Raw genomic sequence first — 24849 nt, 5'->3', positions numbered from 1 at the left:
ACTTGCATGAACAAGGACTGCTTGTGTGAGTAAAGGCCGCATGCTTTCAATGCAGCCACAGGCTTTGGTAGCATAAACCAAGAGCTGAAAGTGAAGCCATCCCTTAAAGAAACTCTCCACTGGCCCCTCTGTGATTCTCAAGGATGGAACTTAAATGCTAAAAAAAAGATGGCAAATCTTAAAAAACACACACACACACACACACACACCAAACCAACCATGTTTTCCTGGGGTGGAAATTCTCTGTAACCAAGTGGGTTGGAGTCTCAGCTGGTGGAAATCAGCACAGATCCGTATAGCCATGAAAGCTTGGGCGAAAGGGGAGCAGGCTGTTGCAATAGCCAGAGAGAGGCCTGCAGAATCACACCCAGAGAGGGATATGAGACATATGTCTATGTGTCACAAGGGGGAGTGACTGTGTGCATTAGGGGGAGAGGGAGACGGAGTGCATGTGTGAGAAAAGGAGAAGGGGATTGTGTGAATGCAACAAGTGGCGGGGGTATATTATGTAACGTGGCTGATTGGATTTAACTTTACAGCTCCTGTTATCACTAATAGGCATCATGTGGCTAGATTCCCATGCACTGTGCTGAACAAGAGGCAGTGGGCTTAAGTAGAAGCAGGGGGGAAGCCAGGCTAAAACGCTCTACCGTCCAGCGGGTCTTGAAAACAAGCCGCCAAGCAGGGTGGGGGATAGCTCAGATGAGCCCAGACACCTATCAAGTAGGGATGGTTTAGGGATAATGAAATCTATCCTGCCTTGATGCAGGGGGATGGACCAGATGATTAACTGGAGGTGCCTTCCAGCCCATATGATTCTCTGATTCTATAATTTCTATGAATATTTATGCCTGGGTGCACGCGTGCCAGGAAAGCCGAGAGCTGAAGCGTGCTGTGTGTCTATGTATTTGGGTGGGAGACAGACGGAAACAGATGGAGCCAAGTGTGTAGGAAGGGTGATCCAAACGTAGGAGAGGGAGAACGAAACGGATGGGTGACAACACTGAGAGCAAGGTGGGGAATGGTGTGAAGAGCTGGAGTGTGAAAGGAGGCGTCAGAAAGAGAAAAATTCCACACACAGTCTCCCTCCCTGTGCTAATATCATTCCAGTTCATGCTCAGAGTCCACTCCATCGTTCCTAACCGTGGTCAATACCATTCCACAGTGGACTAGTCCATTTGGTCCTAGTCCTAATTAATTCAATATAAATGATTGGCAACTGCGTGAGGAGTAAAGAAACCCTACTAGAGGTCAGCTGGTAACATAAATCTTGAGCGCAGAGCCCAAGCTTCTAGGATCCTCAAATGTCTGGTTACTTTGTATTCAGGTGGTGGTGGTTTCATATTGTGATTTCTAGTCCAAGGGTTCCTCCTTCCAGTGAGCATTCTTTTATGTACCATCACACCAAGATGACTCGAAGAAGATCAGGTGCTGTACATACACGCAGTGAGAGATAGTCCCGGCTCATGACGGTTCCCCTCAGTCACTAATCCAAACAAGTTGATGTAATTGTGCCCCCGTCCCAAGAATTACCATTCCTATTGGTCTCCAATCCCAACAATGGCTGTTTTAATTGTTTCTCAAACCCAACCACTATCAGTCCCCCCACCCCAATTGGTTCTTAGGCCTGAGTATCAATATGGCTGGCTTTTAATCCCAGTCAGTATCATTTGGTTCCTGGTCCCTACTGACTACCATTGTACTTGGCTTCCAATGCCAATTGGTATCAGCACATCTGGTTCCCAAGCTCTGGGATTGTCACTTAGTCTGTTATCAGTACTGGGTGTAAAGTACCAACTCTGTAAGAGGGGGCCCTCTGCTTCTCCTATAAGCCCCATCTAATGGGTAAGGAGCAGGAGGTGTTGTGAGACAGTCATCAGTCTAGATAGGATTGCCAGGCAGAGGAGGCCTCTGTTGGGCGGCTCCTATATCAAGACTGAGAGTTGCCTGAGCCTCAAGACCCCACCAAAAATTGGGTTGGGTTGTGTGTGCAGGTATCATCTCCGTGTGGTCTGTCATTTCAAGTAACCTGTGTCCCAGGAAGCCAGGGGATGGTGAATGTGAAAAAGAACTACCTGCTTGTGTTCCAATCACAGAATGGCCAAGAGGCTCACCCATTGCCACAAGTTGGCCTGGATGCTAAATGTAGTTGGACTGTGGGTTGTCTGGCAATCCTACAGACTGCCAGGATGGAGCAAATCAGCCCTACTGTGCCCTCACTGCAGGAGGGTAACAGGTTGATTAATTCTTAATCCCAGCAAATCCAGCTGGCTTCAGAGGACTGAGGTCCAGAGTTAGTTCTCAGTTGTAGGGAACCCAAGCCAGAATGAAGAAGACCAGGGAAACCCCTCACCCAGTTTAGCTGATTCCATTCATTCCCCATCCTCATGAGTTAACTGTTCAGGCCATTGTGAAATCTATTCAATTCTAGACTGGATGGTTCCAAAAGCTAATACTGTTCCAATGCTGTACTGAGTGATTCAAATTTCCTAGTAGATCTGGTTCTCCCACACCACTAATATGCAACTAGGTTAAACATAAACTCATCCTCACTAGTTCTAACAGAGACTGTGTTGCCAAATAGAGCACAAGCCTGGGTTTCTACTCTTAGCTCTTTCAGTGACTTTGTGTGTGATCTTGGGCATGTGTCTTCAACAGCTCTGTGCCTCAGTTTCCCCATCTCTAGATGGGGAGAATAATTCCTGCCTCACAGGGTGTGTTGTGAGGCTTAATTTATTAGTGTTCTTAAAGCACCATGAGGTTCCCTGAGAGAAAGTGTAATATATTATTACCAGATCTATTGTTATGAAAGTCAACTACACCCCAAAATTGTGTGTGTTAAACGGTTCTTGATGTAAGCCCTGCTGTGTGCTATGGGCTGTGGTAATATTCAGTAGAGATGGGCCTAAATCCAACCCCCCATATCATCTCCACCAGGTGTATCTGTCTCATTCACTTATCACATCCTGTGACTTGTAGGCCATAAACTCTCTTGGGCTGAGATTGTTGACTTTGTTACTTCTAGCATAGCTGGGCCCTGAGGCTTGATTGGGGCTTGTAGACGTTACCATAATACAAATAATAAATGATCTGTGTCCGTACAGCACCTAGCACCATGGGGTCCTGATCTGTGACTGGAGTTCCTGTGGGCTACCACAATACAAAAAATGAATAACGCCTCGGAATTTGCATGAGGGGCAGTTCAGGTTTTGGCTCTTGATCCGGATCTGAAGTTTGCAACCGAAGCCAGTTTCTCTAACCCAGTTTAGAGCGATAGGTTAGAAAGAAGAGGATCCTAGAGCCATTTGCTCTTGCTTGAAATCAATCAAGAAGAGTATCTATTTACTCAAGTTTCTTTTTCCACTTTGTTAAAAAGCCCAGCTCTTCATAGAGCTGACTGGGGTTTTTGACAGGGATCATTAAGAAGAAGGGTGATGCTGGGCGAAACCTGGGCAGATGGAAGAGATATTTAAGGAAATTAGTAATATTTAAATGGGGACGGGAGATGGAAGCGAGCAATTTAAACTAATAAATCTGGAGGGATTATCAAGCTGCTAATGAACCTACTGAGGTTTGCAACGACTGCCTAATAGAAAAGATAAAATCACTGCGAACTGCTCTCTGGGAGAGCAGGCGGAAAGACGGTTTAAATGGAGGAAGAACCTGCCAAACGAGGGACTGCCGGTATGTGTAGTTAAAGGCATGGATATGAAACTAATGGGAGCTGGGGAAAATAATCGGACCTGAGAGAAAGGAGGGGGGCGGGGAGGGGTTGGAGGCTGAGTTATGCACAGGCAGAAGGAACTGGAGGGCGTATCTCCGGGCATTAAGCTCATTATAGCTATTACAGCAAGTGTTTCCTGAACAATGGGCAGTTAGGCATCTCTATATTGTTTCTTTTCTCCTCTGGGGCACCGGATGGAGGCAGGTTGCTGGGACTTGATGGCTTTCACAGGGAGCGGCTAGATTGGGGAGGCTGGCTGCTACATATAATGATCAGTGATTCACAGAGCTTAAACTCTATTAATTAGTCAATTCAGCAGGGAGGAAGCTTGGCACGTGAAAGCAGATGCCAACCTCCGGCAGAGGGATCTCCCAGCCCTTTGTGCATATAGGCTGAGGGCTAGATGCAAGGGCTCTGAAGTGAATACCTATAGAATAACTTATGGGTACCCGTGAATTCATTATTGGCTTTCCCCAGCCAACCAGGGGGCAGACATCTTGTCATCGTGAGGAGTTTGGCCACGTTTTCCCCAGGCTCGGCCCGGAATCAGAATAAATCTAATGAAAGAGAGTTTATTTGTAGCACTTTTCATCCACAGATCTCCAAGGAGGGTGTTGTCATCCATGCTTTCCAGATGGGGAAACTGAGGCACGCTGAGAGGAAATTAGTTACCCAAGGTTCCACAGCAGCTCAGTGTTAGTGCTGGGAATGGAACCCAGGTCTCTATTGATTCCTGGTCCCATTCCTGTCTTTTTGAACCACACTCCCCCACCCATCCCACCCCAGCCTGGGGGGAAATTTTAAATTGTTTGTGGCTACCTTGTCAAAGGGAGGTGGGGGCTTAAAAATCGTCATCTGGACTGGACCATGAACATTAAGGCTCTCAGGAAGCACTCTTTTTTGTAAGTAGAAGTCCTCTCCAGTAGCCTTGTCCAGATTGCCCCCTCCCTTCACTAGCTTATGAGGTGTTATACACCGCTAGGATTTTCACTATCCACCCAGAGGTGGCTGCATTTCAGTGGTGCTCTGTGCGTATGTACAAATTTGCCAAGCCCTTTGATTTCTTCCGGGATGAAAAGTGACCGTGTAAATGTAAAAAAGGAGAAAAAACAGGGAGTAGAGCCAGAGCCCTGTGCTGGAATCTATGGCAGCTTCACATAGTCCTGGGAGTGGTCCCAACAGCAACGGCATCTCAGACACACACACACCCCCTTTGGCTTCCCTCTTGTAGCTAGTTGCTGTTGACCCAATAGCAGGTGCTGACGCCATTCTCTTACCTGGCTGCCTGGGGATAAAATTCCACTCCTTTCCCCCTGTCACTCCCCACCCATGTGTTCCAGGAGCAGAAAGTAAGCAAGCACATAGCACCTATTTCTCTGTGTGCATCCAGACCCCTGTACGTCTTGCAGGGACATATAGGGGAGGGGGGCCTTATTCCTTCCTGAGTGCTTCTGTGGATATTCTGGCCAAGTCCCAGTCTAGTCCATAGCGACTAAAACTCCTAATTAAAAAAATTTGTTTGGCAGAGAAACTTGACTTGATAACCATTGGGGGGGAGGGAATGCAGACATGTTGGCATTTGATTTATAATAATAATAAGGACGATGCGTAGCGAGAGCATTGCAGATAAGCTACTGTGAATTGCAAGGAAATAATTGCATGTCCTAGCCCTAGAAATATTTGAAACTACCAGAGCAGATCACGAGAGGCTTTGGATGTCTCCAAAACCCTGTGATGGAATTAATTCCTTGTAGCTCATTAATTCCATGTAGCTTGTTGTTGTTGTTTTGGCCTTTAAAAAAAAAATAGATGGACCTGAGGCTGGATTTAAATTTCAAAACATTTATCAGGGAGATTAGATGGAAATAATTGAAACTATTAAAATTACTAGTACAAGAGGGAAGGTGTGAAAGAATTTTAGTAGCGCCTGGAGTCAGACAGTATATTCTTTGTATGTTGTTTTGTTCTCTGACAGTATTGTGTCGTGTTGCTGTGCCCTGATAACTGCTGCTTTGTTCCATTGTCAGAGCTGGCGTAAATCTGTGGGGGGAGCGGGGGGGTTCAGTGAAGGGAAAAGATTCTTCTATATAAAGGGTGAGATTTTCAAAGCTGCCTAATTGGTTTGGATGCCCAGTTAGAAATTAATGGGAATCTAGTGTCTAAATCCCCTAGACAGCTTCAAAACATGTCAGCTTTAGTTTGTAAATCACTTTACCTCCACTTATGTTTATCTCATGCCTGCCTCCTGAAGGCTCATAAAGTGGTATAGTGAATTAGGGTACTGGCCTGGGAGTGAAGAGACTAGATTTTTATTCCTGATTCTGCCACTGACATGCTATGTGATGTTGGGCAAGTTATTTCACCTCTCACTGCCTCTGTTTCCCCTCCCACTCTTTGTCTGTCATGTCTATTTAGGCTGTAAACTCCTTCGGATGAATCTTACTACGCATTTGTCTGGTGCCTTGCATCATGGGGCCCAGATCTTAGCTGGGGCAACTTAGCTCTACTGTGATACAAATAATAAAAAAGATGATGGGCCTGAACCAAACTGATATAAACATCCTTCCAAATTTGAATTTTGCAGAGGCAATCTCTAATTTGTGTCTTTGGGTGGAGTTCATTCTGGTGCAAAGGGTCCAGACAAGGCCCTTTATACTATTTAAACTTTTCCCTATGTTAGGGGTGTAAATGGCGTGGAGGGTCTTGGGTAGGCACTCTGCCCTGGGTGAATTTCGCCCATTGGGATTAAGAATGACAACTCAGTTAAAATACAAGTGGCCCAAAGCATCACTTAGAATTCATCGGAACATGAGGATTGCCATATACAACCACACCATTGGTGCCTCCAATCCAGTCTCCAAGGAGAGTGTAAGAAAACTTCTCGTGGGCAATTATAGGAGAGTTGGCCTGTGGAGGAAGCTCTCTGTACCCCTTGCTGGTACAATAAATCTGATCTTAACTTTGGTGAGGTTTGAGACGTATTTAACTTGTTTCCCCCAATATGTTTAATTTGGCAGTGGCCTCACGACTTCCCATTCCCCGTCCAAAGGAGAAATGTTGGAGTGCTGTCGGAGTGAGAGACTTCTCTCCAAACTTGGGGCCTGATGGAAAGATCCTGGTTGGGAATTTCCAGGCTGATTCAGAGATTTAGACACACCACTCCCATTCATTTTAATGGGGGGTGTCTAAATCCCTTAATGACTTTGAAAAACCTCAGTCCCTCTTCTCCTATTTCCAGTCCCAGTTCTACAGACACAAAAGGACCTAATTCATCCCAGGTGCAACTCCATTACATTCAGTGGAGTTGCACCAGGGACTTGCTTTTGGTCTCAAGGGGTCTGGAGTGTTTGGATGAATTTGGGAGAAGGATTGGAAGTTTTGGATGCTGTTCTGCTTAGAAATTCTGGAACTTTTGAGCTCCACCTATCAATAAAGGTAATGACCCCAAGAAATCCTACTTTTGAAGGTCATTCAGACTACAATTCCCAGAATGCTCAAATGACCCAATATGTCTGAATGAACCCACAGAAAAAAAAAAGCAAAAATTCGTCATTCAAATGACTTTCTTCTGCCAGGAAAATTGATTTTTTACTTGTGGTTTATTATACCATTATTGACTGAGTCAATATATTGTAAGCGAACTGAGCCATTCAAAAAAGCCATAATGCATTTAGCATAATCCTGTACACTTTAGTGACCAAATAAATATGTTTTTAGAGCAACTTAGAAATGATTAACAAGCTCAGCAGTTCAGCATTTATGGACCCTGAAGGCAACAAAATCCACAGAGGGGAGAGCATCAGATTCCAAAGGCAGGTCTTCTCCTGGTGTTACACCTAACATAGGAGAAGACTAACATGCTTTCATTGGGAAGGGCACCCCAGATTTAGGAGGACCTGACTATCTTAAGAGACAAAAGCTGTGCAAAATTCAAGTGTCCCATTCATAAAATCAACCCGTAGCCACACACAAAAGGCCGGTGTAATTACATTGATGTCCGGTGTGTCCATTTGTTCATTTTCATAGATTGTGGAGTGAGGTGTAGTGGGGCGACTGCCCCACTCCATGAGAAAAAGGGCTGGAACAGGCTGGAGAAGCTGCGCAGACCTGCAGCCAATCAGCAAGAGCCTGTGGGGAGCCAATCAGGGCCAAGAAAGAGGCAGCCAATCAGGGTCAGGCTGAGCCCTATATAAAGGCTGCAGCAAAGAAGAGAGGGCAGTCTTTCCCTAACTAGCAAGGGAGGAGGACTGACTCCTGAGTTGAGGTAGCACCTTGGACAAAGCAATGCTGGGCAGGCTCGGGGGAGCAGAGGAGAGCTCTGGCCCGTTACCTGCCAGGCTGCGGCCCCTGCTAAAAAGGGTCAAGAAGGTACAAGGGCCAAAGGGGAAGTGGCCCAGGGAAGATAGACAGACAAGGGGAGAGAAGGAGGGCAGAGAGAGGCTGCCGCTAGAAGGTCCCTGGGTAGGGACCCAGAGTAGCGGGCAGGCCTGGGTCCCCGTCCCCCCTGACACTGCACCTGGGTGCAGAGAAGCGTGGCTGATACAGACTGCAACTTGCCCCTGAGGTGCGGGGCTAGACTTTGGGTTGTGGTTGGCCATTGAGTCAGGGGAAAGCTGAAGGACTGCCGTTACCTCCCCCGCCCCGGAAGGGGGGTGAGAATGGAGTAGTGGGCAGTGTCTTGAAGAGGACACTGTGGTCCAGAGAGTGACACGTTTCCCGGTGGTGGAGACAAACAGCAGAGCAGACAACGGGTGAGACACCACCTCAGAGGCCGCTCCAGAGCTGGACAGAGCTAATTCCCAGAGCAACCAGCAGGAGGTGTCACCGTGGTGAGCACGCCCTGCTACAGAGGGGCATAGAATCACAGAAACATAGGGCTGGAAGGGACCTCAAGAAGTAATCAAGCCCATCCCCTTGCACTAAAATGGGAATACTAATCATGGAAATTTCCCCACTTCATTAACTTTAGCTGGTGTAAATCATCATTGAAGTCAATAGAGGTATTCCAGTTTACACTAGCTGAGGATCTGGTCCCCTGTTGGTAAAGTACCTTCAGATCCTTGCATAAAAACTGCTATGTAACTTCAAAGTATAAATTGTTAGACCAAATCCCCGAGGTCCTTACTCGGGTTTTACTTGGGCAAAACTGCTATTGAGATCAATGGGAGTTTTGCCTCAGTGAAGATGGAGTAAGGAATTCAGGATCTGAGCCATTATTAAAAACCCTTCCAGCCCCCCCACTCCTTCCCCCTCATACACAAACAGAAAGACAAAAGAAAGAGGCCAATATGTTCTAGCCCCACAGGGCAAATCCCCAGCTGGAGGAAATCAGCCTAGTGCCACTGAAGTCAATGAGCCAGATCCGCAGCTGGGGTAAATCAGAGAGGTTCCACTGAAGGCATTGGAATTTGGCTAATTTATGCCTTTTGGGGATCTGTCCCATAATTAGGGCCCTACCAAATTCATGCTCCATATTGGTCAATTTCACAGTCTAGGATTTTAAAAATAGTAAATTTCATGATTTCAGCTATTTAAATCTCAAATGTCATGGTGTTCTAATTGTAGGGGTCCTGATCCAAAAAGAAGTTGGGGTGGGGGTGGTGGTTACGGTGCTGCTACCCTTACTTCTGTGCTGCTGCTCACGGCGGCACTGCCTTCAGAGCTGGGCAGCGGGGGAGCAGCGGCTGCTGTCCGGGAGCCCAGTGCTGAAGGCAGAGCCGCTGCCAGCAGCAGCGTTGAAGTAAGGATGGCCTGGTATGGTATTGTCACCCTTACTTCTACGCTGCTGCTTGCAGAGCTGGGCCCTCAGTCAGGAGCCGCCACTCTCCAGCCACCCAGCTCTGCAAGCAGCAGTGCAGAAGTAAGGGTGGCAATACCGTGACCCCCCTAAAATAGCCTTGTGACCCTCCCTGCAACTCCCTTATGGGTCAGGACCCCCAGTGTGAGAAACGCTGGTCTCCCCCGTGAAATCTGTATAGTATATGGTAAAAGCACACAAAAGAGCAGATTTCATGGGGGACACGTTTTTCAAGGCCGTGAACTTGGTAATCTAATCTCAGACCCAGGCAGCAGCAGCATTTGAGGACCATTTGGAGGCTACTAATCAGCAAATCTGGAAATCCAGTGAAGCCCTTACAGTAATCAATAGGGGAAGATACCCGCGTGTGTCAAGGTCTCAGTGTCACTGCGGTCAAAAAGAGCAAAGCCTGGCAATTCTTCCCAGAGTGGGAGGCGACCCCGTTGCTTTGCTTCCTTGGGTGACCTGGTTTATTAAAAGCATGATAAGAATCTCGCAAAGGAGCGAGATTCTGTGCACGCAAAGGGGACGCAGAACAATATTGCCAGCCAAATTGATAGAAGTGGAAGGCACTCAATAGCTGACACAGAGAAACTAACAATAGCAAATTGTCCTTCTCGACATTAAGAGATAAGCAATTACCAGAAGCCAATCACTGATGTGAGATCAGCAGTGTGACAATGCAGATAAATCCCAAGGCTTCTGAGCCTTGAGTTTCAAATACGTGTACCTATCATCGGGTTATTACAATAGCAATAATACTCTTGCCTAATGCCTTTCGACCAAGGCTCTTGGATCTCTTTGTAAATATTAATTAAGTTTCTTGACTCCCCTGTGAGCTAGGTGAAATTGGGCAACAGAGAGAGTAGAGGTGATTTGATCAAGGTCACGCAGCCCAGGCTGGGAACAGAACCCAGGTGTCCTGACTCCTGGTCAGCCCACCTAAGCACTGCTCACCGCTCCCTCTCACTGTTAGTGATAACCCATTGTATGTGGAACTTGTGGCGAGGAGGGGATGCATAGCTTATACAGGAATTGGTCGAAGAAAAATCCCAAGACCGTGATCAACCTTGATCCGTGTTACACTGAGGCAGTGTGTGTAGTGGCTAGAGAAGACCTGAAATTGACTCTCTTGCTCCATCCTTGGCTCTGCCGTTGGGAACATGCACAAGTCATTGAGGGCCAGAACCCCAAAGGTATTTAGGCTCCTACCTTCCACTGATTTCTATGGAAGGTAGGAGCCTAAATCCCATTGAGGCTCTGGACCTTAGGCTCCGATTCAGTAAAGCATTTACGCACGTGTTTAAGTCTCACTGGTGATTGAACAGACCCATTTCCAATCAGGTTTGGGGCGAAGCAAGGATTCTCCTCGGTCTTAGCCTTTTGGGTTTATTCTTCACTGCGATGCTAGAGGAAGCCCTCCATGGTTCTTCAAATGGCATCTTTCTACGCTTTTGTACTGTCTAGCTCTTTAATCTCTCTAAACTACATGCGAAGAGCAAGGTGATTGAAGTGTAGATCCAGGAACTGCTCTCCACCCATGACTGTGCCTCGTGGAACACTCTGAAACAGCACTACAAGATTTCACAAACCGCTAACACGGCTGCTACTCTGAAACCTGTCGCTTTGCTATGGAGGCTCATCAGCTGAATGAAAATTGAGGCTATGTATCATCCAGTTCTTCAGCAACTTTACGAAGATCCAGCAACACGCTTGGAAGATACCATGCTTAAAGCCATTAAACCGTTCACTTACCTCTGCAGCATGTTAAATAATGAAGCGACAAACAAGTCATGAAGTGGATGCGTGAATTCAGAAAGCCAGCACCGCACATGATCTGGAAGCAACACAGAATATGTCTACAGACAAAAATCCAAGGGTATAATGCTGTTGTCCTCACAACATTGCTCTACGGATGTGAAAGATGGACCATTTATCAATGGCACATTAAAAAGCTTGACAGTTTCCATTAGAGACCCCTATGACAACTGCTGGGTATCAAATGGAAGGAGCGGGTGTCCAACATAGAAGTCTTGGCAAAAGCTGGTTCAGTTGGAATTGAGGCTCAGTTGATTTGTGTCCAACTGAGAGGGACGGGTAATGTCATTCATATGCCTGAGACTCATCTAGAAAAATAAATTCTATATTCAAAATTAAGCTCTGGCAACTGTAAGCATGGAGGGCAGATGGAACTTTTCAGAGATGCTCTGAAACAAAATCTGCACAAGACAAATATTTCTGAGTTGACCTTCGAGTCTGATCACATGGCATGGCATCACGCCATAAGGGTAGGTGTCCATGTCTTTAAGAACCCCTTGGGCAGCTGGCAGCAGACCACCAGGCATAGAAACAAAGTGCAGCTCACTTAAATCAAGCAGGGAAATGGCTCTGTGGTCAGTGCAATAAATATTGTTCTTCCCAAATTGCTCTCTGGAGCCATGCGAAGACCCATGAGTACAAGCTGTGATTGTCAACGGGTCCTTGGCATCGCAGTGACTAGTGTTATTAATTGAGTCTCATTGATTTTAGTGGGATTTAAGTATTTGTTTGTGTGGTCCACTTTTGAGTGTGTGTTAGAGTTCCCCCTCTTTGCCGTGCCGCAGAGAATATGGATTGTTACGCTGCCCAGCTATAGAGCCGGGCTCCTTAGCTTACGCTTTTATCTCTGGAGGCCCCCAGTGCAAGCCCTGGCCATCACACTTTAGGCTAAGTACCTGCTTTAAGAGCATTGCTGAACAGCAATGGATTATGATCTTAGGCCGCATTCCTGCCGCCACTGAAGTCAACGGGAGTTTTTCCATTATTTCAACTGAAGCAGGATCGGCTCCTTAGCAACTCTGTGCCTCGATTTCCTCATCTGTAAAGCGGTCATAATACCACCGCTACCCGTTAGGGGCGAGTGCGGAGCTTAGCAAATTAACAACGTGCTTTGAGAGGCTACGCTGAAAGAGACAATGTGAGGGCAGTACATTGACGCTCTTTTATTCTAGAAAGAGAATGGACAGACCTAGCAAGGTGGGAGCAGAGTTTTAAAAAAGGCGCCAATCCAAGTAGTACAGCGGCCACATCCCCAGCATGGGCTGAAATCAGTGAGGATCGTGAGTGCTTAGCCCCAGTTCAGATCAGGCCCTTAATCATTGTATGTGAGTCAGAGACTTGTGTGGAGCAAGATGGTGAAACCTGGTGATGGGTTTATAGTCCCACAGACTGGAGAATGTGTTCCGTAAATCTCCAGTTCATCATTCACAGCCACCAAATTGAAGCTCCCCACGCTGAAAATGTGACGTACAGAGGCTGGCAGTGCTGTTTTTATTAGACAGCTTCTCCGGATGAGCTAAAGGGTTAGGTTTGAGAATGCAGGCCAAGCACTGCATGAAGAACAGAAACCCAGGCGTGACTTCAGCCTGTAATAATTCCTGCAGTGCTGTCTCCCTGGGAACCCCTTTCTATTCTATTAGTGAATGGGTGCCTAGCGCTTTGAAAATAGAGCGTGCCATATAATTGCTAAGTGTCATTATTTAACTGTACACGTTTTATGGGTAAAGCCATGGACTGGAAATCAGGAGTTCTGAGTTCTAGTCCCTGACTTTGCTACAGATGCACTGAGCAATTTACTCGTAAGGCCTCAATTTTCAGAAGGTTCCATCAATTTTGGGTGCCTAGCTTCAGACATTCCGGGCCTGATTTTCTGACCTCCAGCACCCTTCCCTCTTTCCCAGTCTGTGTCGTTAGCGGCCATTGTGGATGCTCAACACCTTTGAAAGTCTGATTCAAGGAGTCTTGAATCGAGTGCCTAAAAATGAGTGGACACTTGACATTTTTGGCCTTGCTGGCTCTGTGCCTCAGTTTCCCCCCCGAGTAAGATAAGGCTCACATTGATAATTAGCCACATCTTAGGATTGCTTTGAGGCTCAGTGCAGGAGAGGTACAATGGAAACACAAAGTACAAGGTTTTTTTTATTTTATTTTATTCCTGGGAGAAACCAATCTGTGAAAGGTTATATTGTTTATGTCCTGGTCAGTGTGTGGGCCCATGAGTAACTTGCATGAGTGTATTTACCTGCCTGTCATTTGCACCTGCTTATGGGTTCATCTGGTAGCCAGATGACCAAAGGCATCTCTTGTCTGAGTGCACATGGTTATGAAAGCGTTGGTGTGTGAGTTCTTGTCCCGAGAGCGGTACTGGGAGTGCAGATTTTGCTGTGAAGGACAAATGACCTGTCTCTGGCCAAGGTGATCAATCAATGAGAGGCAGCACAGAAAAGGAGGCTGGGAAGGCTGGATTGGCAGGTTTAAGGGCTTGGAGTATCCCACTAAATAGAATTTGCTGACAGGTATGAATTAGTCTCTCAGCAGCTCCTTGCTCTTGGGAGCTATTACATGACATGCAATCTTCCAGCCTGCAAAAGCACAGGCCCTCAGCACAGACAGGAGAGAACAAAGGCACCAGTGACTAAAAGAGAGGAGGAAAGGGAAGGCAGGTTGTGCCAGCAAACCAGTAGCATCCTGTGCACCTCAAGGATCCTTCCGATTCGCAGCTAAGAAGCAGAGAAGTGCTGGGAGTGAATTGCATCCCCCCTGTACCCCCAAGAAAGTGGCTGCATCCTACAGAGAGGTGGGCCCAAATTTCTGATCCAAACTTTCCATGAGGGTTTGGAGTTCTGATCCCAGGCATTGATTTGGCCTACTCAAAATGTAGAACATGATGTATGACGATAGCGTAGTATGTAACCTCATATTATACTAATACCACTGACACAGATGTGTTAGCCCTGGGCTTCAAATGGCTCAGCAGTGGTCAAACAGGGATTGGGAAGCCCAAAGAGAGGAAGGATGGTCCAGCGGTTAGGGTGCTAGGCTGGGACCTGCAAGACCCAGCTTCAATTCCGTGCTCTGCCACAAACTTCCTGGGTGGCTGTGGGCAAGTCACTTTGCCTCTCAGTGCCTCAGTTTCCCATATGTACAACAAGAATAGCAGCGTGGCCCTATCTCCTAGAGATTTTGTGAGGCTAAATGCAGTAAAGTTTATGAGGTGCTCAGGTATTATTGTAATAGGAGCACCATAGATAAGAGAAGTGGTTGAGGTGATATCAGGGTTAGCTAACCCTGACCTAACTTTGACATTTTCTGTAGTGTAGACGCCTTCTGTAGTGTTAACACCTTTTACCTCTATGTAGCAAGTTGAGGTAGATCTAAAGGGTTGTTGGTGGACATGGGTTCGAATCCTGGAACCCACGTCCACCTGTGCTGAGGGTCTGTGCTCTTCTCCAGCCTCCCTACATGTCCTTTGGCAAACCATTTAAGCTCTGAGGTCTTCATTTCTAAAATGGGGATAATAATTCCCTACCTCTCGTGAGGCTAAATCCATTCAGGCACATGAGGTGCTGTGGTGAAAGGGGCCATATAAGAACCTAGCCATCCCAGTCTCTAGAGCAGCCTCCCCCGTACTCCCATTTGCCTTGCACCGGCGCGCAGAAAGCAACAGTGCTGAACCACTCCAGACGCAGCTAGGCATTGAAACCCCCCCCCCTTCCCTTTGGCTGGCGGTAGCTAGAGCGGAGCTGAGCGATGGGTCTTCAAGCTCGGGAAATCAGCTGGGCAGTACAGGTGTTGAATTGCAAATGAGTCTGTGTTTGGAAAACGTGGATCTGAAAATGTCAAGCGGCGTCAGTGGCCATGTAAGAAAAAAATAAATAAGGGACGGAGGCTGAACAGACGGCTTTTAAATCAGTCAGGCGCAGTCACCTCTATGCCCTCCATTGCTCCCTTGGCTTCACCAAATCCCTCTTATCCCATTCCAAATGAAGCATCTCCTCCAGGGACTGTTTAATCCACATCTTATTCTCGAGTCAACTCTCCGTTCATTTACTTATTTGTGACCTGGGTGCATAGAATTTTCATGAGAACAGCTGCAGAAAAACCTTTCTGAGAGGTGGCTGGGGTTGGAGGTGCGGCCAGGGGGAGGCAGGGTGGCTGGGTGGGCATCTGCATATGTACAGGCCATTCGGTGCCCAGATGCCATGGTGATGGGTGCCTTCTGAATATGATGGATAAACAGAGACTTGTTTTTTAACAGCTGGAGGTTAGCCTAGAAAAAGAGAGAGAGCTATGTAGTGAAAAGTGTCAACATAATTTGAGCTGGAAAAGTCTTTGGTTAACATTAATTGGAGCGAATTTGTCTCTCTGTTTTGTCAGCAGGCGCCTACGGGCTAGTCAGCAAAGAAGGCAGTGGGGCCTAGTGGATAGAGCGCTGATTTGGTGTTCAGGGGATCTGGCTTCAATTCTCTGCCACTGGGTGACTTTGGACAAGTCACATAACCTTTGTGTACCTCAGTTTCCCTGTCTGTAAAAGGGGGATAATGAGGCTGACATCCTTTACAGAGTGGGTTGGGATCTACAGATGAAAAGTGCTAGATAAAAGCTGGGTACTAGGGGACCAGTTCTGCAAGGTGCTGAACGCCCTCAAATCAATGTCAGAGAGGCCAGTTGTTTTTTTTTTAAAAATCCACTGATTTTTGGATGCCTCCATTTTTGGTAGGTCCATCCCAAGACACCTTAAAGGGCTGATTTTCATGAGTCCTGAGCACCTGTAGCTCCCGTTGGCTTCAGTTGGAGATCTGCCGGCACTGCGAATATATGCCTCAGTTTCCCCACCAACACAACAAAGCCAGCAAGCGTTAAGGGCACCTCTCAGGATTGGGTCCATTGTGCCCCAAACATTTTGCCTTCCTGCCCATGGTTCCAGCTGTGGGGAGGGTGTCGTTTTCTGGTGGCGGCATGCTGCTCGCCACACCGTCTGCATACAGAATCTCCTCAGGCCCTGACTCTCATTAGCCATCTGCCCTTGTTCTGCAGGTTGACGGGTGCAGTGAGTAAATGGATAACCTGTCAGGGAGGCAGGAGGATAATATCAGTCAAATGCATCAATAGTTCACAGGCAATTTCATGTTACCTAACGTTCATGCATTTGAGTCCAAAAGACACTTAATCCTGTGTCGAATCTCATCCTCCTAGGAGTTCACCGCGCTGGAGGAGCCTTGTAATTCCACATCTTTGACTCAATGACATACTGTTCCCATGCGCACACGCACACAAAGGGCAGGACTGGCTGAAAACTCCTGTTCCACAAAGCAAGAGGGAATTCATATTAGTGATGGGAGGGAAAGGGTATCTGGCAGCTTCCAAACCTGTAACCACTGCCTTCTATCTACCTTTTAGCAATTAGCAAAAAGAAAGAAAGAAGGCACCTGTATCCCCCAAGGAGAACTAAGAACTCCCCCAGGTTTTTCTGGTACCACTGCTTTCACTGTGGATATCAATGGAATAAAGCTCTACTGCTTTGCCTTTATTTTTATGTGTTGTTAGTCTAGCTGGAGCATCTAAGCACCCCAGCCATGGACCAGGGTGCTAGGCACTGTACAAACAGAACAAAAAGATGTTCCTTGCCCCTAAAGAGCTTATAATCTAAGTAAAAAAGTTCTCTAGTAACTTCCGTCTGAGGATCTCAGTGGGCTCTCATCAATGAAGTGTCACAAGCTCGGTGAAGGAGGTGGTATTTTCCCCTTTACAGATGGGCAAACTGAGGCACAGAGTGAGGTAAAGTGACTTGACTAAGCTAATTCAGCAAGTCAGTAGCAGAGCTAGGAATAGATCAGAGGCTTTCTGACTCCCAGTCTCTGGCTCTAATCGCAAGACCACCTGCCCTGCTCCCATCTTACCCTCTCCCCCGTATCACAAGGGCCAAGGGCCTTGGGTCGCAGCCTCCCCCCCAACTGATTCCCGTGTGCCTGAAGAAGTAGGGCTTCGAGCAAATTCCCTCTGACTCGCAGGTGGAGACAATCCAGGCTGGCCCTGTGCAGTGGGACTGGTTAAACTGGTTTTATGTTTAAATGAAAGTCCCATTTATAACATCGAGCAAACCCCTGAAATTGCCTATCTGGAAAGTGGCAGCAATGGTCCGTGGGGATCAACTCAGCAGTATCTGCACCCCGGGCCGGAGCCCAGTTAATGGTTATTGCAGAAGCTAGAAACAGGAGGTAATGAAATAGCATAAGTTCCATCTAGACAAGGGCCGCCGTAGTCTGTCACCCCAGAAGGGCTGGAAATCCTCCCTCGGTTTGGATGGACAACTGTATACCTTGCACTGTACCTGTCTGGAGCTCTCAGCCATAGCAGGGAACACTATGATTCCCAGATGAGTGCTGCAGCCTGGAAACTGAGTGTGGTCACAGATCTCTCTAGGGACAGGAGCAGTTCTGTGGCTTGGGTTCCTCTCTCTGTCTGAAAAGTGCAGCGATCCCTTGGGCCTTTTGAAGAAGCAAGCCATGGAGGAGATTAGCAGGGAGGGCTGGTCCAGGACTGCATCTCTCCATCAAAGCAGTTTGCGGAATTAGGGGAGCCATTGTTGGAGTGGATGTAGCACTAAATGTGCCGGAGTGAAGGGCCTGGATGCCAAGGGTCTTTATTAGTCTGCAGAAAGATACTGCCTGGGTGGTGGCAGGTGCCACGGGGGCTTGGGAGGAATATACAGGAACAGAAACATTTGCATGGAGAGAAAACTTTGCTGCAAGAGCCTTAGTGCCTCCTTGAGCTGGGCTCTTGGCCGCATACAGAACTCCGACCCCTTTGGATCAGGCTTCTCTCTGACTGTCCTAACAGTTTACCCATTCAGTTGAAAGACTCCAGTCTCTCCCTCACTAGCCCTCGCATCGCACTGGTTCTCTTACTGCGCAGAGGGGTGATGCTGCTGTGCCAGAGGGGGCCACACAGAATGGCACCCCTGTGGCCCAGCTGGGCACGGCACTTCCTTTTTCGGCACTCAGTTTGACATTGTATTAACCATGCTTCTCGGGCATGAGATCGCTGTGCTTTACTTAAGCACTGCTGCTGGGAATGTGGCTTCATCCTTCCCCAGACCAACACAAGCTTCCCTCTTACCAGCGGGCTTCAGCTCCGCTCCGGAGCACCCACCGCAAGGGAATGAGAAGGGAGGTGCCAAAACCCACCGAGCCTTTGGCCTCTGCACAGCTTGCCACATGTGGGGGTGGGCTTAGCTCATGTGCCCATTAAGAGCTTGAGAGAGGAATCCACCCGCCTTCACGTCACAGCCAATTAACAGCCATCGTATGACACTGACTTTTGGTTACCTGTTGCCTGGGCCTGGCGGATTTAAACTGTCAATCTAGAGGTAGTAAACCCCAACTGCAAGTCCTCCCAGCCATCTTGGAGAGCCATCCCTCCCTTCATTCATACTGTGAGCCTTTAAGTATCTGCCGCTGTCTCCTAATGCTCTTTTCTGTTTGCTGGGATGCTTTAGGAGTTCTCGCTCCAGCAATTGGACAGCTTTCTGGATGACCGGGTTAACATCCTGGGATTTTCCACCTTCAACCAGTCTCATGCTTTCTTCCAAGAATTTGTCCAGAGCCTCAACCTGTCGTGGCAGGAGAACTGTGATCACGCTCCCTTTACTGGGCCGGCCGTAAGTAAAAATAATCCCCACCGGTGCACTTGGAACGGCAGTCGAAGCCTGTAATGGGGCAGCAAGTGGCTGGGGCAAAGGAGACAGGCTGTGGGGGTGAGAGAGGCTGAATGGGAGAGCTGCTAATGGAACCTAGCTAAAGAGCCCCTCAGCTGAGGAGAAGCCCTGAGGCTGGTACTAAAAGGTTGAGAAGTGGGGAGGAGGAAGCTCGGGTTTTAGGGAGGCTTCTCGGTGGCTGTATAAAGTACGTGCCCCTGAGATGGGAGAAGGGGAGACAAGAGTAGAGAGCAGGAGAGCAGGGGCACAGGGGCAGGAGAAAGAAACAGATGTGAACCAGGAGGACGTCATAGGTGAGTAAAGGAGGCAGGTGTGGCGTTGGGGTAACTTGCTGTGACTTATGAGAGAGCCTCCAGCTTTGGAAAGTAGCAAGGTGAGACCCTTCAATCTTGCCAGTGCTAAAGGAACTCTGTTAGGCAGATGCCATTAGAGCCGTAGGAGAAGGGCTGGGAGACGAAACCTGGATAATCTAGGAGGTTCAGGGAGGAGCCTCACAGGGCTTAGCTGAAAGCCAAAGGGCTGGGATAGGCCTGGATGGTGCTACCTTGCATACGTCAGTGTCTCCGGATGCTGCTGCAAATTTCTGTGAAATCACAGCTGAAATCTGCCCCGCAAGGCTTCAACCAGCTTGGAAAGTTTGCGGCACAGTTTTGCCAGATCAGGGAGGGGAGAGAAAAAGCCAGCGACCAAACGATGTATGTGCTGACAAATGAAATAAAAAATCCCCTCCATTTCCTGAGGCAGCCCCAGCGTTCCTGGAAGTCCCACTAATCTCACTGCAAATTGACCTTACGCGAGCAAACAAGGAGTTCTCTCTACTTTGCATTTGCTTGGCACAAACTGCCAGCCCTGGTTCACACCCGACTACTGCCAAGCTGCTGCTCTTTGGTGTTCTAGCCAGCTCCTCCCTGACATCCTCTCCCCGCCCCTCGAGCTCAGGTGGCTGCAGCTAACTCACTGCCTGGTTTGCCGAATCTTGCTGCAATCTCTCCCTAGAAGCTGCCTGCTTGGGCGACAGCTGCGGGGCTGTTGAGATGCATTAAAAATAAAGCTTTTCAAACAAAAAAACCCTAGAAACCCAAGTTCTGAAGGGGAAAAATATAATCCTGGTTTCTTCCCTCCAGTTAGCCCTGAATGAGCAGAAAAGCTCTTTAGATGCAAAGGCCAGGAAGCTCCCAACTCCCAACCGTTTTTCAGTGTATTTCGGGGTGGTAAATGGTGCAGGATTGGGAGCCTCTGTCTAAAGCCCTCATTGCTGTCATATTAATATAGCTGGATGCTCGATTCCTGCACAGAACTGGTTCAGTAGCACGGCGGGCTTACTCCTGATCTGGTGAGGCCACCTGGGTGAGGCCTGGGAAGGAAGATCAGTCGCCCTAGCCCATTCGATCCTAATCCTCTCCACTGAGATAGCTAGCCCTGATGTCAGTTAATCACTGTGTGGTCTCCAATCCAGCAGGGACAGGAGGGAAACTCACCAGTTTATGTCACATCCCCCTCCACCACCTATGAGATTATTATGATTTTTGGCTATTACCAACCTCACTATTATTAAAGTTCATTATTGTAGCACATACAGGCCCCAACTGAGGGCAGAGCCCCATTGTGCCAGGCACTGTACGTACACATAGCAAGAGACAGCCCTTGCCCCAAAGAGCTTGCAATCTAAATAGTCGAGCTAAAGGAAGGGAGAAAAGAAGGTTTATTGTTCCCATTTTGCAGATGGGGAAATGAAACCCAGAGAGATCAAATAACAATATCTAGCTCTTCTCACCTCAAAGCACTTTGCCAAGGAGGTCAGTGTCTTTATCCCCATTTTACAGATGGGAAAACTGAGGTACAGGGTGACCCAGTAGCAGAGCCAGGAAGAGAATTCAGGTCTGCCAAGTGTCAGTCCAGAGTCTTAACCACAAGAGCACCCTAACTGTCCTGTTTAGTGACCTAGAGGTTCTCCCTGTGGGCGTGTTCCTCCATCACCCTGGTCTCTGAGCATCATTCTTCATTCCCAAGCCATGTGGCCTCCCAGGGATAAGAACTAAACACTGCCAGACATCTGGCAGCAGGGCAGGTACAGAGGAGTTGTTAGGATGACATAAGTCAGAAGCACCGCACTTATTTTCTCCCCTTCTGCCCATTAGGAGCATTATCATGGCACAATGAATTGGCCTCTGTGTTTTTCGTTTTAAACAGTTAATGTCTGACAGGTCTGCTTTTGGGAAAGTCTCCATCGGGATTTGGGGATTTCCCCCCGTAGTGTAGGGGAGCTGAGGTCTCCTGGGATTGTGTAAAGAAAGGAGTTCAACATCCGGACTCAACAGGCAGTAAAGTGTAAGCTGTGAAATCCCTGGGCTTTCTTGCTAGGGATGGGTAAGAGTCTAAGGAAGGGCGGGGGAAGTTACTTCTTCAAATGCCATTCTCATTAATCACGTTGCAAGGAAAAGAAATCAGAGAAAATCATTAAAATTACAGATGGCTAGATTAGGTAATTAGAATTTAGGCTGAAACAGATGTTTGTAATTAAGTGTTTATTTCATTGAATGAAATCCAGATTGTAAAGTCTATTTCACAGGATTTTAATGGTTTTAATTCTCTGTGTTATGTTTGGGGGCAAATATACAGATGACAATGTTTCAAGAATGACTCCCCTTCACCCTTCCTAAACCTGTCTATAGTCCTCGGAGAGCAGCTTGACTTTAAACATGGCCTTGACGTGAGAGATTTTGGTAAATAAAACAAAAATCTTCTCTTTAAACTATGATGGATCTCTTTGTGTTTCTGTAAATATGTCTACACTGCAGCCGGAAGCCAGCATCCCAGCCTGAGTAGACAGACGGACGCTAGCATGCTAAAACGAGCAGTGTGGACGTCACAGCTCGGGTGGCAGCTCTGACCCTCAGGCCCACCCAATCTCCTGGGTCCGTGCTCGGGTTGCTATCCCAAGCCTCCGCTGGAGCCGCACCATCCACCCTGTTATTTTTAGTACGCTACCTCGAGCACCGCCAGCACTGCCTACCCAGGCTCGGGGGCTCACTCCCAGCTGCTCTGTAGCTGTACCCCACAGGGCTAGATTTGGGGATTTTAGCCGCAGCGCTGTGCTGCGGCTGGCGAGGAGCTGAGCCGTGCCAGGGGGCAGAATTGAGGGCATCCTGCATCAGGAAGGTATAGCGCATTCTGGAATGCTTTGTTTGTGCCGGGCGGGGGAGGGTAACTTGTGACACATGCAGCGTGCTCCCCGCTAGCCCAGCTGGCTTGTACACTGAAGGGGGCGGAGCTATGGCTTTGGGTGCTCCATACCCCTTTGCAAGTGAGTTGCTCCCAGGGTGTGCCATACTCACTCCTCATGCAGCTGATGACACATAGAAGAACACAACTCTACCCACACTCCATCCCCCTCCTCCCTATGTGGGGAGCTGTTACCCTGATTTCCCAGCCGTGCAGTGATGTCCCTGCAAGATATGGGGGGAGGCTCTTTACTCCCCTACACCCACACAATCATGTGAGTAGGAACCACTATCAAAACCGTTGGCACTTTCACATGCGGTGTTGCGCGGGCACTGTTCACCACAGAGGTGGCACAAAATGACAACGATCAGCACAAATCAAGAATGCACAAAAGCGAGAGACACGTGTTAATGTTTTTTTTTAATGTCAGAACAAAAAAAGCCATGTGGGTTTTTTTAAATGACTCTTATCAAAGGAGGAGGAGATTTGATAAGGGGTGGAGAAGAGAGAGGGATTGGGGAAGCCAAAGTGAATGAGTTTTAAACCGGGTGGTCGGAAGAACCAAACGATCGGCTAGCAGCTGTGCTATGGTGAAATGCATCTTAATTTTGCACAAGCGTCTTCCATGCAAACTGTATCCCAATTTGCTTGACTGAGTTAAATACAGTTAACGGAGTTTACAAATAAATAATGGCAGACGGAAATAGCAATTAGGAGGCATAGGCGAGGGAGACAATATTGTGTTTGGCTGAGGTTAGAAACGAGCCGGAGAGCTGATGAGCCGGAGAGAAAGACAGAAAAGACTGCTCCAGATGGCAGAAGCAGTGGAGGAGAAGGCTCTTGCACCAACAGGCATAGGAAGAAGTGGAAGTGGCATAGAGGATTCTGATACTAGGTGAGCAGAGGGAGCGAGGAGAGGACTCGAGCAGAATACAGTTCATGATTTTGGATAGGGCAAGTCCATAGTGGGCTTTAAAAGCACGTTTGTGAAATAAAGGGGGGAGCTGGTGAAGACGTTTGAGGGTGGGTACTGACGTCTTTTTGTGCATGTCGCAGTATTGCTGTCCCCCAGGGTTTAAAAGCCCTGACTCTGGCCCCTCAAAATCATGAAACTGGCATAGACTCGTAGTTCTGAGCCCATGTGGATAGGGAATGGCTGGTCTGATACACAGCGTTAGAATTGGAAATCGGGTGCTTCCCAGGAAAGCTGTAAGTAGAGACAAGAGAGAGGGAAGTGTAGGACTTGGGGGATGGGGGAGGATCCCCTTAGCAGAAGAAGTCACCCCCGGCAGCAAACCAAACCAAAAAGGACATGTTTGAAAAGGGAAGTGTAACGCCAGAAATACCAGCAAATTGTCTGAGGCTAAAGAGTAAAATATTCCAATCAATAATGTCAAATGCTTCACTAAGATCTACAAGCCTCTCGCTTAGTAGCTAATAAGAGATCATTAGCTGCTTAAAGAGAAGGGAAATGAAAACCCGAGCAGAGACAACAGGCCAGTTTTCAGAGCTGGGGTAAGGGGATAGAAACTCCCGATGTCAGCGGAGCTGCATCTTCTTGCACCAGGTCAGAATTTGACCTGTCGCTACTGATAAGGACCCTGAGACAGCAAAGCACACGGGTAAGTCCCAGTGAAGTTAAGCATGTGCATATGTGCTTTGCTGAACGGGAGCCAAGGCACCCAGCCAGTTGAGGATGGAGAATTCCTAGTTGCAGTAACAAGCAATGGAGCTAGGAGTGCAAGGAGATGGTTTGAGTCAATAGGGGTGAGGAGGGAGGATAGATTCGCTCCTTTAACAACTCTGGAAAATGCAGCCCTGGAGGGGAATTCTTAAGCACAGATGTGACTATCTAGGGAGAAAGTTGGAAGACTTATCGCCAAACACAAAGGGATAGGCAGAGAGGGATGGCATCTGATGGTTCAGACAGGGGGACTGGGAATCAGGCTGCCTGGGTTCTATTCCCAACTCTGCCGCAAACGCGTGTGTGTCCTTGGGCAAGTCACTCATCCTCTTCTGTGCCTCAGTTTACTCTTCTGCACAGTGGAGATAATGATACTTACTGACTCGCCAGGCATGGCTTGAAGCTCAGTTAATCCATAGTCGGAGAGTGCTTTGGTCGCAGAGCGGTACCGACAACAGGGTTCGTCACTATTGCAGATGAGATCAATCAGATCCCAAAAGTACGAATCACGCATAATGGTTGCTACTCACATCGCTAGATTCGCTCCTGGAAAGTGCTCACATACTGTGGCGAGGAGGGTGGGGTCAGAACATACACAGACTAGAGTAGGGAGAAAATTAGACATCATATTAGGTAGGGTGATGCCAGAAATACCAGCAAATTGTCTGAGCTCCATCTACCTTGATAGAACAAATGTGAGAGACGTTGAGGGGTGGGAGATGGACATTGGGGATTACTGGCATTATTAGAGCTGATGGTTAGGGTTTGCTTGCACTAAGGGTGGCAGCGTTAGTTTTTCATAGTGTCTGCGTGTACGTTTCAAAGCCCTGAGTTGCTCATTAACAACCTGATACCAGACCCTTGAAGTCCATTGGACTTTCGCTGTG

General features: G+C 47.8%; 1 protein-coding gene across 1 annotated transcript in view; it reads left to right on the top strand.

Annotated features, from left to right (window-relative positions):
* The window catches only part of GRIK4 (glutamate ionotropic receptor kainate type subunit 4), a 315876-nt gene that overhangs the window by 231716 nt on the left and 59311 nt on the right, over positions 1-24849 (top strand). The window contains exon 8 of the mRNA XM_054005285.1: positions 18838-18999. Within this exon, the coding sequence (XP_053861260.1) occupies positions 18838-18999 (162 nt within the window). The remainder of the gene's footprint in view (positions 1-18837; positions 19000-24849) is intronic.

The sequence above is a fragment of the Malaclemys terrapin genome, chromosome 15 (genome assembly GCF_027887155.1).
Source record: "Malaclemys terrapin pileata isolate rMalTer1 chromosome 15, rMalTer1.hap1, whole genome shotgun sequence".
Lineage (NCBI taxonomy): Eukaryota > Metazoa > Chordata > Testudines > Emydidae > Malaclemys > Malaclemys terrapin.
The sequence above is the reverse complement of the archived record's forward strand: the minus strand, read 5'-3'. Positions and strand labels throughout refer to the sequence as shown.